The sequence below is a fragment of the Salvia splendens genome, chromosome 22, assembly GCF_004379255.2.
Source record: "Salvia splendens isolate huo1 chromosome 22, SspV2, whole genome shotgun sequence".
NCBI lineage: Eukaryota > Viridiplantae > Streptophyta > Magnoliopsida > Lamiales > Lamiaceae > Salvia > Salvia splendens.
Window position 1 is genome coordinate 9,272,948 of NC_056053.1, and position 17,799 is coordinate 9,290,746.

The following is a 17,799-nucleotide window of genomic DNA, read 5'->3' on the forward strand; positions in this document are numbered from 1 at the left end:
TCCACTGCCTCAAGCAGCTTCTTCTCCATTTGCTCGAATCGAGCCTCTAATTTTTCATCGTTGCGCACCTCTGCTGCGTGCACAGCTCCTCTCCTATACTGCCCTCGAGATGTCTCGTACGACCGCTTAGCCTCGATCAGCCTTTCCAGTATATTTTTAGCTTGGCTAAATGGGGTTTTCGAGAAATCCCCTTGAGCTGCAAGGTTGAGGTCGTTCTTGCTGTCTATTGTGAGTCCGCCATAAAAGATCGAATAGATCTCCCGCTCCCCTAGCTTGTGGTTGGGGCATGCCTGAATCAGCCCTTGTAATCTGTCCCAGTACTGGCCGAGGGGCTCATCGTACTCCTGTCTGGCTTCTGTAATCTCCCTTTTCAGGGCACTCATTTTTTATGCGGGGAAGAAAAGATCTAGGAAGACCATGCGGAACTCCGCCCATGTTCTGATGTATCCTTCTGGCAGCCTTGACAGCCAGACACCCGCATCTCCCTTTAGAACGAAGGGAATAGCCTTTAGCCTGTAATCTTCGGATGTGGATCCAGCCGATACGGGCTGAATGTCACAGTATCGGCAGAACTCCTCCAGAAAAGCGTACGGGCATTCTTTTGAAAGGCCGTAGAAATGGGATAAAATGGCCAATACTCCTGACTTGATAGCTATGGTCCGCATCCCAGGAGTAGCGGCAATGGCATGTGTGGGATCCTTCTCATCATGAGCGTGCAGAGAGCCGATTCCGGAGTCGTCAGCAACAAGGGCCATCACTACTTGTTCAGGTGGTGGTTGTTTAGGCTGTTCAGTGGCAGCTGCTGCTTCTAATGCTGCTCTGTAACGAGTGGTGACAACGCTGGCTTCCTGGACTCTCCAATGAGCGTTAGTCTCTTTGTATAGAAAGAGGTGATTCCAGTGTCCACCGCGTTGGTACCTTCTCATCAACAGTAAAATAAACAAATGAGAAAACAAAGAAAATAAGATTATATACACCTACGCACTACGCACAAACATAAAATAACATCATGCTTCCCCGGCAACGGCGCCATTTTGGTGAGCAGGTTTAGAACGACGAGCGAATTCGGACCAAGTTATATTGAAGATAACCGAACCGATTGGATCAGTTAGCAAATGTCGTTGCCACTTGATCGATGCAAACTCGCTCTCACTCGTTTTACCCACCAAAGTAATTTATAACTCCCAATTTTTCACTACTTTAATAGTAAAGCGGCAAGTTCGAGGTCGATCCCATAGAGAAGTTGGTGTATCAAGTGTGTGAATAGTGAACAGGGGGTTGGCTGCTGCCACGCTTTAACTTGGGAGTTTTTAACTACTGATTTTACTCTAGGCAGAATTAAACTTGCTAGCTTGATCAAGGTAACTTTAACTACTGGGTCAAGTGCTCAAAGATGGAATTAAAGCAGTAAATGCGAGGATGAAAACGGAAGGAACTTTGATTAAAACTAAACTCATTATAACGCGAAATTTAAACTAAGCTAATACTTGGGAAACTACGAAAGCAATTAAAACCGAGACGAGCCTCGGCGGGAAACTTAGATAACAAGTATTCTGCAGGGCTTCTTCAATCCCCCTTTCTAACTAAGCATTACTTTATCTAAGCTAAACTAAGCTATTCTAGAGAACTGAACTAAACACTAGAACTAAGCTAAACTAGGCGGAAAGTAAAGGATCGGCTCCCTTTTTGTGTTGTGGCACATCCTCTATTTATAGGCTCGGCACGACCTCCAGCTGGATAACGATCTTGGCAGGGAATATTCGTTCATGCTGAGAGTGAGCGACTCATTGATTGCTACGTGTTCTTCTTCTAGAATGACGACGCTTTTCAACAACAGAATCGTGACTCAGCTCCGTCCTTGTGTCTCATATTCCAGCACGTGTCCCCTTCTAGAGCATCGTCCTTGATAACGGAATGTTGTGCACCATCCAGCTCATAGCCTCGCGTGTCCTTCTTCTGACATCCAGTGGTCCCCTCCTTAACTGCTTGATTACTCCCATTGATCAACTTCCCCTGAAATCTGGCCTTCTTCGCCTATTGTACTTGCTTGATCAGTCTGACCTAGTTGCCTTGGTCAAGTAGTATTTATGCACATTTAACACTTGTTTTGCGCGATAAAACTAATCAAGTAGCGTACATTTTACCCCTAAACCGATGCATGAAATGAGCCTTATTAAGGTGTGTAAGCTCAAGAAGACTCTTTATGGTTTGAAGCAATCACCAAGAGCATGGTTTGGGAGATTTACTGAAGTAATGAAGAAATATGGATACAAACAGAGTATTCAAATCATACTTTGTTCCTGAAGAAAAAGGAAGGGAAGATCACGTGTCTGATTATCTATGTCGATGATATGATCCTTACTGGGGATGATGAGGAGGAAATAAGACAACTGAGGAAGAACATGTTTGCCGAGTTTGAGATGAAAGATTTGGGCCTCTTGAAATATTTTCTGGGCATTGAAGTAATGCGATCCAAGAAGGGAATATTCATAAGCCCATGGAAGTATGTTTTGAATCTCTTAGTTGAAACAAGAATGTTAGATTGCAAGCATGCAGAAACTCCAATGATGCAGAACTATGGTCTTCGACTGACTGAAGGAGCTGAACTCACGCACCAAACGAGATACCAATGCCTGGTGGGTAAGCTTATCTATCTCTCTCATACTAGACCAGATATTGCCTATGCAGTGGGAGTAGTTAGTCAGTTTATGCACAAGCCTCAAGTCGATCACTGGGAAGCGGCCTTGAGAATTGTGCGCTACTTAAAGGGGACACCAGGGCACGGGATCTTATTCGAAAATCATGGGAACTTGGAGGTGCATGGGTTCACCTATGCAGATTGGGCGGGGAATCCAAATGATCAAAAGTCGACTGCAGGGTATTTTACCTTTGTGGGGGGAAATCTTATGACTTGGCGGAGTAAGAAGCAGAAGGTGGTGGCTCTATTAAGTCCAGAGGAAAAATTTTGTGGGATCAGGAGTGGATTGACCGAGATTCTATGGTTGAAGAAGTTAATGACAGAACTTGGCTTGATGTCAAAGGAGTCGTGCAAACTCTTTTGTGACAATAAAGCAACAATCAGTATATCTGAGAATCTGGTACAACACGATCGAACAAAACATGTTGAAGTAGACCACCACTTCATCAAGGAGAATAGAAGCAAGAGTGATAGACCTTCCCTTTATTCGATCAAAAGACCAGTTAGCGGATATTCTCACGAAAGTTGTGGATGCGATAAGTTTCCATGAAGTATTGGGCAAGTTAAAAATGAGTGATCTCATTGTTTAACTTGAGGGGAGTGTTAAAAGGATCAAGGAAGATATGCAAAGATTAGGGAGTCAATTATAATGATCTAAAAAATTAATTGTAATTATTCTTTCCTGATTTGTAGCTAGGGTAAATCATACCATATGTAAGTAATTCACAGCCTATTTAGGCGTGTAATTCCCTTTACTATCATACACTTGAATGAATATATGAAACCTATTCTCAACAGAGTTGATTATAGTTATATAGGGAAATGACTCATATGTGAAGAAACTTCTCAAAATGGAAAAACGACTCAACTAAGATGAAACGGAGGAAGTATTTTTTAGTCATGTTAAGAGTTACTCCCTCCGTCCCTCAAGAATATGCACTCTTTTCTTTTTAGTCCGTCCCACAAGAATATGCACTTTCCAATTTTGGAAACTCTTTTCACTCTAATGAGGTGGACCCATTCTCCGCTAACAATACTTTAATTACTTTTTTTCTCTACCACTCTCTCTTACTTTACCGATTTTGCATTAAAACCCGTGGCGAACTCAAAGTGCATATTCTTTGGGGACGGAGGGAGTATTAGTTAATGTTTTTAAATGGGAAGAGAAAAGGGTGGGAGTGAGTACTAAATACGAAAAGTAATTAAAAAGAGCTGAATATTTAATTGTAAAGAGAATAAGTGGTTGGGTGTATTAGTTAGGCATGGAAAGTTTGCGAAAATAAAAGTGTGACATCTTCTTTGAGACAAACTAAAAAGGGGAAATATGTCATCTTAGATGGCACGGAAGGAGTATATAGGGATGTCAAAGGACCGATCGACTTGGTTTCAGGTTAATAGTCGGACTACTTGGTTACAATCAGTAGAGTTGTATCCCTCCGTCCCATAAAGATATTTGCACTTTCCATTTTCATTTGTCCCATAAAAATATGGGCATTTACATTTATAGAAACTTGTCCCCAAATATTTACCTATATATTTTACATCATTTTTTTTACAACTTATATCACTATGGTCCACCATTACAACTTGTTAAACACTAATAATAAAGACGGATGTAGTATAATTTATAACATAAAAAATTAGATGTTAATAACATAATATACACTCAAGACATATGATTCATAGGCAGTTTATTAGAGGAGATAATAAACAAAATATGATAAAAGCACATATTTTAAGTTATTTTTTATCATATAACTCCAAAATAGATAAATTATCTATTTTAATAATAATAGATTAATCTCCTCTACATTTTTATAAATTAACTAACACATAATAACAATAGATTGATCATCAACATAAATCATAAACATATTATTATTAATATATTTATAAAAATATGCTATTTTTCACCCCAAACAACTAAGGCAATTGAGTTATTGTCGCATGGGTGTGCAATATACAAGTTGGCTAGGCGAGTTGATACTCACCTAAAGCTTCAATGACTTGGTGCAATACATATATTCGATTTTTAATTTATGATAAACATACAAGAATAAAGTATTCCATTCATCTATAAAAAAAAAGTTCTATTTGTGCATGACTGATGCGTGGCTGAACGTAGAAATAATTATCGATAGAGATTGAGATTTCTAAATTTTATTTTGATGAATATTTTTAAGTAATTTCTTACATTATAACTTACACTAAACATGACTAAATATTTTTAAAAAAAACTAATAGAAAAAATATAAAAAAAAGTAAAAAAAGTTATTTTAGTTAGGGCTTAAGCCCTTTCGACATTCACTTTGGGTCCACCCATGAACACGTATTTTATATTGGGTAAAGTATAAAAAATGAGAAAAAAATAGGTAAAGTAAGAGAGATAAGGAGAAAAGGTTGCAAATTATGGAAGAAAAGGAGAAAAAGTGGATAAAATATGAGAGATAAACTTTTCATTTTTAGAAATGAAATTATATTTTATGGATATTCTAAAATAACAAACTGAGAGTCTGAGACTATTTTTCATGGAGAGATGAAATATTATTAAAAATATTTGAAGATCTAACCGTATAAGGCACATTAGTTGTGAAAAGTCTTAATATTTTTACCTTATTTGGGCAGTCACGTGTAACCTATATGTCGCTATATTAGAAATATATTATCTATGACGCGACCTTTAAATTTATGTTCATTTATTAATAAAACAAAACGAATTATACTCCCTTCGTTTAGTAAAAATAAAAACTTTAGAAATAGTACAAATTTTAATATAAAATTGGTAACGTAAGAGAGATGACGAGAAAAAATAGATAAAGTAAGAGAAAAATAATAGTGTTAATAGATTGGAAGGTCTATTTTCTAAATTGGGGAGTTTTTGTCTTTAAAAAATAGACTAAAATGAAAGAATTTATTTTAAAAAAATGGAGTTAGTATAACGAACAGAAAATGCAGATAGACACGTAAGCCCTTGCGTTAATCTGCTATTTTTTATACTAAGAAACAATATAAAAGTAATGAATAAAATATTAAATATCTAATAATAGGAGTGAGACTAGAAATTTCTGTGGTCCAGTTTTATGTTTGTTTATGAAATTAATATATTTGGTACTCATTATTTTATGTGGAGTGATAAAAGTTTTTCGAAATATGATAGACGCTAGTTCCTTTTCAATCATTATCATCTCCATACCTTCTAATTGAATATATTGTGGATTCTCTTAACATTATATCGTCTGTATATAATTTAATTTTGAGTGAGCCAAAATGTCTCTGATCTTTATATTGGCAGTACTTCATAAATATAAATTATATTTGAAGTTTTTTAGAATAAAATTTTAATTTATTTAAAATATATTTTTATATTTTTTTCTTTGTTTTGTCCTTTCCAGTCTCAAGAGCATTACTAAGGACTAAGGTGCCAATATAAATGAAGAAAGAAAACAAGAAAAGTTAATTATACAATTACTACTTTCATTACATCTACAAATCATTAATTAGACGTGTTGAATAAATTAAAATCTGTAAAACGTTCAACCTCAATAAGAACTAATGGTGGCTGAAAATAAAAAAAGTCAATGGTGCTCTTGAGGCTGAAAATGACATAACCGGAAAGAAAAAGTAGAAAAAGGTGGAAAGTAATACAAATGAATTAATGTTCGCTAAAATACCTTAGATGCAATCTATTTTCATGGAGTACCACAAATATGCATCATATATTGTCTAGAGACCATTTTCTCAGTTTACTTTTAATTTTAAGGAACATTTCTTTTGGTCATGCTTCAGTTTTCACTTTCCAAAATTGTAGTGCAGCCATTCAGTCGCAGTTAATACTTAAATAGTGGAACTACTACTTCAAAATAATATTTCATTTTGAAAACATGTACTATCTCGTCTATAAAAAATAAATTTTCTTTTATTTGTAATTGTTCATAAAAGATAATCTTTATATATTTGTTGTGAATTTCTATCGAATATTATGCGTTCCATTTTTCACTACCAAATACTTTCAATCATTTTTTTATTTTCTTCTTAATTTATAATTATTGAATCAAAATTTATTCGTCAACTACTAAAATTATTTTTATAAATGAAAGTAGTATTATAATTTTAAACGAAATAATATAATGCCATTTCATAACACTATACTTTCATGGTTGTCCAGAAGTAGCATAAAATAAAGAGACATATTAATGTGTGTGTGTGCGGGCGCGCGCTCATGTGTTGGTGTGCGTATATGTGCATGTGTGTTGTGTGTGGTGGTACTTGTGGTGTTGTGTGTGTATACGTGGTGGTGGTGGTGTGTGTAGTATGTGTAGTTAGCGTGTGTATAGTGTGTAGTTAGTGTGCATAGTGTGTGAAATGTGTGGATTTTTTTAATACTCCATATGTCCCATAATAATTGTTACTCTTTTCCATTTCGGTCCTTCTCATAATAATTGTCACACTTTATTATTTCCATAAATGGTAAGTAGGTCTCACATTCCACTAATTCACTTCAGTCACATTTTATCTTGGTACTATTTTATCTAGGAAACCGAACACCACCTAATAAGAATAGTAATTGAACCAGAATACCGTAGCAAAAATATACTCATTGTCCAAAAAAATTAAAATCTAGTAAATTATAAACTATACTACATCCGTTCCACAATCGGGGTCACATTTAGTGTGAGCACAAGTTTTAAGAAATGTAAAGAAAATTGGATTGAATAAGTTAGTAGACTATAAGTCCCACTTATATGTAGTAATTAGTTTTATAATAAAATGTAAGTGGAATAAATTGGTGGAATGAGGGCCTAATTACCATTTATGGTAAAAGTGAAATGTGACTCTTATTGTGAGACGGAGCCTAATTACCATTTATGGTAAAAGTGAAATGTGATTCTTATTGCGAGACGGATGGAAATGACAAAATGTGACTCTTATTTTAGGACGGAGGTAATTAAGAATATATCATAAGAAATACTGAATAATTGTATACAGAATATAGTAACTTTTGCCGAAAATATTTTATTTGTGTTGGATTGGGAAATAGCATATGGAATGTAAAGTTTGTGATATTGTATTATTTTAAAGTACGTGGAAAGTACTAGAATTAGGTCAATATTCTTGGTTTTAGGGACCATTATCTCATAATTAAACACTAGGATAGAGAAGAATTTGATGTTTCATATAAAAGATTAGCTAATTCAAATGTAATAATAAATAAATACTCATTTTGTCCTACTTAAAGTGACTCATTTTCCTTTTTGGGACGTCCCACTTCCACTGATAAGGCGAGTTCAGAGCATTGGTTTGCGGTCAATTTTTTCTTGTCTTGTAAAGATAAATGTGCATATACGTTGTTTTTAGTATGCCGATGTAGGGGCAAAGAACTTTGCAGGACTGCTAAAGAAGCAACTAGCTGCAATGGAAAAAAAGGGACGCCCTGCTGGTCGTATGGAACTACCGAAAGTTGGAGCGCAAGAGGACAAAAGCAATCAAAGTTGGCAGACTTCTAGAATGGATCATTTTGGAGGGCACAAATGTCAAATCCAAAAATAAGTTACCCTAGGGATTAAGCCGTCCTATAAAAGGAGTCAATCATACAGAATTAAGGGGACTGTTAGGTCACTATCACCCACTCCACCCCACTTCCATGGCCAGAAGCTCTCGGCCTCCACACTCGGAAGAAGGGGGAATTCATCATGTCTACCGTTACTTAGTTAGATTCCATTGCAACACCGACTCTTCAGAGTCCAAACATCTTTCATTTCTGTTTACAACAATTTGGTTATTGTCTTAAGTTTGGAGCTAGTTGAATTTTGTGTTTGGATTTGTTTAGCTTCACGTTTTAAATTCCATAGTTAACTCTATTTGGGTTGGATCTGTGTGGGGCCAAATCCAAACCTTCGTGGATCTCTAAGATCAAAATACAAGTTTGAGAAACCATAAGAAGATCTCTGGTTGAGTTCTAAATATCATGAGAAGTAGCAAGTCACTCCAATTCTTTGGAGAATCATTAATGTATCGATTTCTGTCCATAAAATTCATGTTTAAGGTTTACATTAGGCCTAAAGCATGATTCATATGAAGTTCTTTGTATGCAACATGTCAATTTGCACCAATAGAAATAGTCTAATTAATCACCTAAATAGATCATGTTTTTTATTTGTTTGAGTTGCAAAATCTTTCACTGTAATCCCAACAAAATCATCCATAGTAAGCCATTTAGGGACATTGCCATCTATATTGGCCTAAGTTGATGAAAGATGTCAAGAGGGGATTTGTGTGCTGTGTCAATGCTTTAGGATTTAGTGTGCCCTACTTATCCTGTGACTCGAAGGTGAAAGTTGTGGACTTGCTTTTGCGGGATAGAGAAGAACATAACCAGCAATTAAAAGTCAACTTACAGTGGGCTTCGGGCAAGATGAAGAAACAATCGGATAATCATCGGGTAGACCGACAGTTGCGGTGGTAGATTGAGTTTTATTAAAGCTACATGAATATAGGTAGGAGGAGCCCATCACAAGTTTGAACCAAATTTTTTTGGACCCTGTGATGCACTATTTTTTACCACTACAACTACTTGCAAGTATACAAGGCAGAAATAGTATACCTAAAGGTCAGTACCGGGATATCGAACAAAAGGAATATAATTGCAACTTGCTATCATGTACTAAACGTCATATACTATCTAGAGAAACAAAATTTTTATTTGGATTAATTAATTAGACAGAAAATAAATAAACAAAGCATGTAAATAAAGAAGTTATAACATGCAAAGAGTGGAATTCCAATGATAGAGCTTTCACAATTATGGTTTAAACAAAACACAATTATGATACCCTATCACAGTTCATACTTTACTAGAACGAGTCACATAAATATTGCCCATGCGGCACAAAGTAGATCACATACACTAGGGTCGTCAATCCTAGATTGTAACTCCCAAAAGCACCTGAGACTCATATTGTTCTAGCTGTCAATTAAAAGTATCGTTTTAAGAGGAAATAATTATAGCGTTAACTAAGCTCTTCTGATATGCAAACCTCCTCTCACGATTATGTTGCAATTCAATAAATCATCACTGAATGTGTCAGTCAAACATAAAGCATTATTCCACACTTAGAATTGAAGCAAGTAATGAATAAAATGGTTACCAAAAACTAGAATTATATAAACCAATAAAAGTTAGTAACACATCCCAAGAATTCTTAGAATTTAGCTACTCATAGACAAATAGCAAAGGCTGCAAATTAAAGTACAAAACATAAAGAAAAAGCAAACAAAAAGCAATGATGAATTGTTGTGCAATCTTTAGTCTTCTCTTGCCGTGCTCCAATCTCCAAGAATGGTGGATGGAATGATAGATGGAGCAACTAGGGTTGGAGAATGGAGGAGGAGCCTTGGGGGGGCTCCCCAATTTTGGAGGCTATGAATCAATAGTTTTATGAGTTAGGTTATGATGTATTTATAGGCTTGAAAAAGGTTTGGAGAAGGTAAATTTCGTGCCCCATAGGTTAAGGAAAAGATTTGGCTAGTATCTTTTTTCCTTCCTTGAATTTCCGACTAAATTAAGCACTTGATAACATTGCGTGATGTTCGTAGAATGACCATAACTTTCTTCACAGAACTCCAATTAAGATTTTCAAGATACCATCCTGAAGCTCTTTCAAAGACGAGAATAGTGGTACGTAGCACGTCCTGATTGGACTTCAGAATCTCCGGAAAAATGGGATTGAACTGAGGCTGTTGTGCGCGACCTGGCCCAGCGGGCTGCTGAAAGTGTCATACCGCTTCATCACCAGCTTCCAGATTTTTGATCTTTTTATGCCCTTTTTCAGGTTTATTTTGCACTTTTTCCACAAAACACGTCAAAATACCAAAATGGATCAAATATGCAAATAATGGATATATAATGCAACTTTGATACTCAAAATGAACCAAATAATGACATTAAAACAGTGCACAATCCGAGCGTATCACCCTATCAAGTTCTGGAAAAAGATTGGGGAAGTGGCCTACCGGTTAATTAAACCTTCTCGTTTCAGCTCAAATTCACAATATCTTTAATGTGTCCCAACTTAGGCCTTCTTCAAATCCTCGGGCCAATACCTAATCTTCCTTCCATATCCTATATATATGATGCAGTTCCACATGCTGTACTGGAGAATGGTGAAACACCATAATAAAGCCGTTGCGCAATGGCTCAGCCATTGGGTTGGTAGATCACCAACTAACGCCTTGTGCAAGTATGAGGAAGAGATCACCACCCATTTACCGTTGTTTCTTAGCGGACAATGAACCTAAAGAGCAAGTATTGTTGTATGCATGATTAGTCATACATCACATGCAATACATGATCATGGTCCATGCACCGTGAAATATCTAATGGCAATGAATTAAAGCTTGCATACCAAAGAAATAAATTCCACCCATTTCCGATTTTATGCTTTAGCTTTGTTATAATTTTTCCCTTCATTGTTGTTCTTCGTTCTTGAGTAATTTACGCTATAATTCGTAATTCTTTTATTTATCCATCATCCAATTTCAGTTTGATTGGCGTACTATCATTGTTAATTCCGTTTGTGCATGAAATTGCAGTGAAATCACAACAAAATGATGGTGTTGGAAGTTGTCTCATTTGGAAAAAAAAGGTGTGGTTTTGTTATGCAAGTGGGTGCATTTGAGTTCAGAGGCTATTATTTCACATACTGTTACTATGGTTAGGAATATTCATGATGTCAAGTTAGTGGCTTCTGCCGGTGAAGAGGTGACACGAAGTGCAATTTTAGTTGGTTGGATGCCCCCTTCATAGGGGTTCTAAAGTTGAACACGGATGCTTCCCTAGAGCGGATATCTGGTCGTGCCTATGGCGGAGGATTGATTAGAGATGACGCAGGTAACTGAAGAAATGGATTTGTGGCTAATATCGGGGTTTGTTCTATTTTGCTTGCTGAGATTTGGTGTATTTTTCATGGAGTAGAATTGACTAGAAGTTTGGGTGTGCAAGTTTTGGAAGTAGAGAGCGATAGTTATGTGGCTGTTGCTATGATCTTGGGAAAATTTGAAATCTTTATTAATTGTCGAGCCATAGTGTTGAGAATCCGGAAAATGCTTCAAGATTTTAATTCGGTCGTGCTGCCACATGTGCACAGGGAAGGGAACTTTGCTGCTGATTACTTATCACATTATGCTTATTTGGTGAACAATGACGTTCATGTGCTGGAGTCTCCACCCACAGAGCTTAATATTTGGCTTCTACTTGATAAGTTAGGTATATTTTATATTTATTAGTTTTTTCTCGGGGTTTTGCTCGCTTTTTTCTACCAAAAAAAATATATCGAAAACGCAGTCAAATAATGGGTTCCACTTTCGAACAATTACATATCAACCAACCCAAAAAAAAAGTGAAATTAAGAAAATTAGTTACGATAAACCTGCTAAGAATAATATTAGTGATAATTATATATTGTTGAGTGTGCGTATATTTAGATCAAAAGTTTAAAATTGATATCCAATTTATATAATCAAATCTTGTGAAATACTCCCTCCGTCCCAAGGAAGATGACCCCCTTCTTTAGGCGGCAAGGGGTTTTATGCATTTTTATTTTATGTGTTAAGAGAAGAGAGTAAAGTAAGAGAGAATAAAGTAGAGATAAATATGTTTCCATTTATAGTAATGTGTATCTTGAATGAGACGAACCAAAATGAAAATGGATCATCTTTAATGCGACGGAGGGAGTAAGAAAAACTATCGATTATTTTGGATAAATCTCTGGATTATTTCAGACTAAAGCTTAAGGGAGGCTCCAATTAAACGAAACACCATTTCCTTCACGAATTGGTATTTCTCCATCTGCAAACCCTAATGTCTGGAGATGGATTAATCATGACAGAGGACCAAAAGGCCTTACCTTCGGACTCCGAAGTGTTGTTTGAATTCCACGATTACGAGTCCAAAATTTGCTCCCCCACGGTAAAGAAGCTTCTTATACTTTTCTTTTCCTTGAAGATCAATTTGTCTATTTAGATGACTTGATGCGCCTGTACATAGTTGAGGGTGATTTCCAATTCCATTTTGTGACTGATTAGGTTATTGTTTGTGCCATAGATCTGAACTTGCATTAAATATGGAGAAGCTGCATCAAATTTGAAAATTTGTTCATGTAAGCTTTAATTGTAGAGGAGAAGCGATCATAAAATAAATAATTGAGAGTTGTAAATCTCATAATTTCAGTAAAATTGCTTCTGTTACAAGATGAAAGAGAAGCTGCTACGTCTAATTGATTGTTAAGTTCTTTAAAAGGACTTCTTACTTGATGCTGCATCATAGCTCTAGTCACATCTTTATGCCTTTTGGTTCGATGTAATATGCTTATTTCGTTGATAAACTTGTGTAGCCCATATTCACGAAACAGTTTAAGTGAGCGTGCGATTCTGCCTTTGTGATTTTTGATATCATTACACCCTTCTCAATTTCCAGGCCTCTGGAAATTATCATACACATGTAGGAGACTGTAACACGGTGTCAGAAAGAAATGATATGTGTAAGTCTATGATCAATAAAGAGGTTAAAATGATGGCGACTGAGGTGGATGATAGATGGAAAATGGACCTAGATGATGGAAGTCAAAAGCTTGATAAATATTTCTATTATGACACTCCACATTTTGAAGAAACGGGTGTTTGGATGCCAGTATCTATTCCACCTTTGCCAGAATGTAAACAAGCAGAATGGAAGAGGGGTCTCTATTCGAATGGAGGTTACATGCCTGAAGGTGATTCGGGTTGGAATGAGTTTATTGGAGAAGATAAGCAGATGACCATGTGGGATGTGGTTCTCGACATGTTGCTGGCAGCTGGAGGCAAAGTCAAATCTCTTACTTCTGGTGATATTCAAGGATATGGAATATCTTGGGTCACGAGCCACGTTTTAGACAAAGCATGGCAAGAGATGGCACAATCTCTCACAGAGGCTAACTTTGGCAAAATGAAGGACATCCTGGAAGCAGTGCCACCGAAGTGGTTGCCTGATAGTGCAGCTTCTACGTGCATGCTGTGCAATGTTCGTTTTCACCCTATCTTGTACTCCAGACACCATTGCAGATTTTGTGGCGGGATTTTCTGCAATAGTTGCTCCAGAGGACGGAGCTTGATGCCTTCAAAGTTCCTGACAAGTAACCCTCAACGAGTCTGTGATGTTTGTTGTGTACGTCTTGAGTGTGTCCAACCATATTTGATGAAACGAGTAAGTCGTGCAGCACAATCACCTACCCATGATCTGACAGATCTAAGCACATTAAGATCTTGGCTCAACTTTCCATGGGGCCAGTCTATGGAGCATGAAATATACAAAGCAGCAAACACCCTGCAAGGTTATACTAAGGTATGCTTTCCATGGGGCCAGTCTACACACACACCCACACACACACACATGTACTTCCACCGAACGTAGTTGTGTCACCAATTTCATTTTTCCATATTAGCAAAACTTGTGTTAAAAAAAAATAATGAGAGAGAATTGCACATATAAATAAGAACTTATCATACAAAGATTTTTAACTGATATTGGGATTTGAAGGACAATGTGAGAAGCCTGTGCCGCTGTTCGTGAGTGTGAACCCTGAGTCAAGTGCTCATGTGGTTGAAGTTAGTTGTTTCATTTTACGAGGCTGAATGAAGTGTCCTTATACTGGGACTTATTCTATTCAATGCAGGTTGGATTTGTGACACCTGAAAAGTCCATACCTGGTGCAATCCTGAAGCAAGCCAGGGGCCTTGCTATCTTAACTGTTGCAAGAGTCGGCTTAATGGTGACCTACAATGTAGGCACAGGATTAGTGGTTGCACGGAGAGAAGATGGATCTTGGTCTCCACCATCTGCAATCGCATGCTTTGGCATGGGCTGGGGCGCACAGGTGAGTGAATGAGCGAACTTCCTTTTTTTATTTTATTGCCAACTTTACTTCGGTTCTCATGACAATTACTGTCTTGAACTTTATTGCTTTATTCCTATTTTAATAAAATATGTCTACATTTACTGTTAAGATTTTTCTCTTCTATCTTTTGAGTTTGCACAAATGTTTGGATTTGAGAGAGAGAGGGAAGCCCAGATAAGCAAAAGCATTGAGTATACCCCTATGGTTCATTTGGTTTTACAGGCTGGTGGGGAAGTGACTGATTATATTATTGTGTTGAGAACAAATTCTGCTGTGAAGACATTTAGCGGGAATACCCATTTGTCTGTCGGGGCAGGAGTAAGTGCTGCCGTTGGCATTGTTGGAAGGGCTGCTGAAGCTGATGTACGAGCAGGGGATGGTGGTTTTGGTGCTTGCTATACATACAGCTGCAGTAAAGGTAGTCGCTTTCGTGCCCTTTGCATTTAGGCATATTATAAAAAGTTCCTTTCTCCTTTAAAGCTATTGACATATTTAATCTTCTGTCATGCTCTAATGACCAAACTAACTATTAGTCAATGGTTAATGTTATAATGTTCGATGTTTATGCTGTTGGCATTTAGACCAACTGATAGTGTAATTGTCTGCATTGCAGGTGCGTATGTTGGTTGCTCTCTGGGAGGAAATGTGGTTAGAACGCGAAATCAAGAAAATTGTAAGTTTTACGGTAACCCATCAATCTCGGCATCAGAGATTCTTTGTGGTTTGATGCCACGGCCTCCGGCTGCTTCCATATTATATCAGGCATTATCAGAACTTTACAGCAAGCTCAATTAAAGTGACCTACCCAACTATATTCGGTTCTCATCCATCTAAGTGCATATGTATATATCATTGCTATTTTTATGTGAATCTTTCATATTCATTAATCAACTTGTACAGGGAAAATTTCTCAATGCAAGTATTTACATTATTTAAATTTTCAAGATTTGTGCTGACATTCAAATTTTCATATTGGTGAACCTAAGATGAATAGGAAAATCTTGATATTTGAAGTATTATTTAATTTTGTCACTGCCGAACAGCATCAAGATAAACTGACTATTCATGACATACACTGGTAGCTACAACTCGTGTTATATGCAGATAGCATTTAACAGAATAAAATTTCTATGCAAACTATGATGCTTTTGAAATTATCCTCCCTCCACATAACCACTTTCTGCTTCCACTTGAGGTATAATTCATCTGCATCTGATCTATCTGGCTTTCGAGCTCCCAAGTGTGAGCTCGAGTTCATCTGCCCTGCAATCTTCATGTATCGTCTCTCCTTCCCATGGGTTCACAAGAACTGTCGTGCTGCTGCTCCCGAAAACAAACTCGTTCGGGGTTACCCGAGCCATGGGGATATCAGCAGCACCTGTGACAGCAGGGGAGCACGCTCTGCTCCGGCCCGGTGTGCACATGAGAGATCCATTCCGTGTCAGGTCCTCCATGCTGAACCCAAACGGGTTTGAGGAAACAAGACTGAACGTTGGAGAAGTCGTCCCGCTCTGACTAGCATGAGTCCCCTGGTACCACATCTGGTGTCCGGGGCTGGGCGGCGTGGACAATGGAAGCAACGGGTGCTGAGTCCCTAGACGAGCGTATGAACTGCCTCAATCTGTGGTGGGCCGTGGGGTTCCAGGAGTTGGGGAGCTTGAGGGAGGGGTCACAGGAGCGCTGATGGAGCCACCCCCGTGCAAGTAGTGGTGCATGAACTCGGATGACGGGTCCGATGAAGAGAGATTTCGGAGCCATGGAATGAGAGAGTTGCCATCTGTAGGGATGGGATTGCAGGAGGAGCTTTGTTGGTAAGGTGAGCATGCACTGCCTGAAGCTGCTGATATGGAACCATTGATGAAATCCAGTACTGATGAAAAGAAAATACTATGCAAATAAAATAAGAGAGAATACAGTAAAATTACTGATGCTATGCAAATACTCCATACTTGAATTTTGTGAGGAAATTATGAAAATGGATTGAGATAAATGACCTTGCGATAGGTGGTGCCGTCGGGGTGGACAGTCCAGCCGGCATAGAGCTTTGAGAACCTCATTGTTATCGCAGTGCTTGGGGAGCGTGTAGTTCCGGTAGAGGCGGAGCCCGAAAAATATCTTCGCGGCCATGGCTCTCCGCTGCCTCTCCCGCCACTTGTTGTTCTCTCGCTCCTTCCACGACGGCATCCGCGTTCCTCCACCCATTCTTCTATCTCTCTCTTCTCCACCGCTAGTACAGCATTTTTACTGCAAAATTGCTGGAGACTGAGCAGTGAAGCTAACTACAGTTTGAGTTATGGGTAGAGAGAGAGAGAGAAGTAATTGAGAAACGATCTTGAAGAATGTTGGCTAATATGAGAGAGTTTGTTTGTAGGCACTCGCATTCGATTACGCATACTCTTTTCCGTTGCTGAAAAAGGCTTTGTGGGGTCGTCTCTTTCGCTACACTTTTTTTCTTTTTAGAGAAGTGGCGTCGCTTTCTCGAATTCACATCGCTTTCCACTTCACAAACAACTAGTGATTTTTTTACTCCAACTTTGATACTATTCTGTTCGTTTTTTTCGTTCCATCGAAAATAACTCACTTTTTTGTCTTATTTAAGATGATCTATTACTAAAAATAAAAACGTCTTTTATTTCAATTTTATTCCATCCTATTCTATTTTTTTCACTTAGCACACAAAATAAGGTGCATTAAATCACGTGTCGTCTAAAAAAATATTATCTTCTTTGGAACTAAGGGAGTATATAATACTCCTTTCATCCGCTATTAATTGTCACATTTTCATTCAACATGATTTTTAAGAAATGCACTCCCTTCGTTATAGTTGAGGCGTTTTTTCAACATGGAGATTAAGAAAAAGATACTCATTCCGTCTCTAAAAAGTATAAACATTTAGATTGGCACAATTTTTAATATATAGTGCAGTATAATATAATGATATAAGTTGTAAATAAAATGATATGTAGAGGTAGGGTTGATGTGTTTTTTCCCTATTCCAAAATTAGAAAGTTCATGCTTCTCAGGGACGGACTAATAAGGAAATAGTTTATATTTTTCAAGGACAGACTAATAAAAAAATAGTTCATACTTTTCAGAGGCGGTGGGGGTATTTATTATGTTAAATAGAGAAATAATAAAAGTAAGAGAAATGATAAATTAAGAGATAAAATAAGA

At 37.4% G+C, this 17,799-nt stretch overlaps 1 protein-coding gene and 1 pseudogene across 1 annotated transcript; one reads left to right on the forward strand and one right to left on the reverse strand.

Moving 5' to 3' along the window:
* Positions 1-12,487: 12,487 nt before the first annotated feature.
* LOC121785924 lies at positions 12,488-15,562 on the forward strand. The gene is made up of 5 exons (XM_042184408.1): positions 12,488-12,662; positions 13,170-14,072; positions 14,404-14,604; positions 14,848-15,043; positions 15,239-15,562. The coding sequence occupies exons 1-5, from the start codon at positions 12,555-12,557 to the stop codon at positions 15,418-15,420; spliced, it is 1,590 nt and encodes a 529-aa protein (XP_042040342.1). The 5' UTR covers positions 12,488-12,554; the 3' UTR covers positions 15,421-15,562.
* Positions 15,563-15,639: 77 nt separating this feature from the next.
* LOC121785925 lies at positions 15,640-16,961 on the reverse strand (annotated as a pseudogene).
* Between the last annotated feature and the right edge of the window lie 838 nt (positions 16,962-17,799).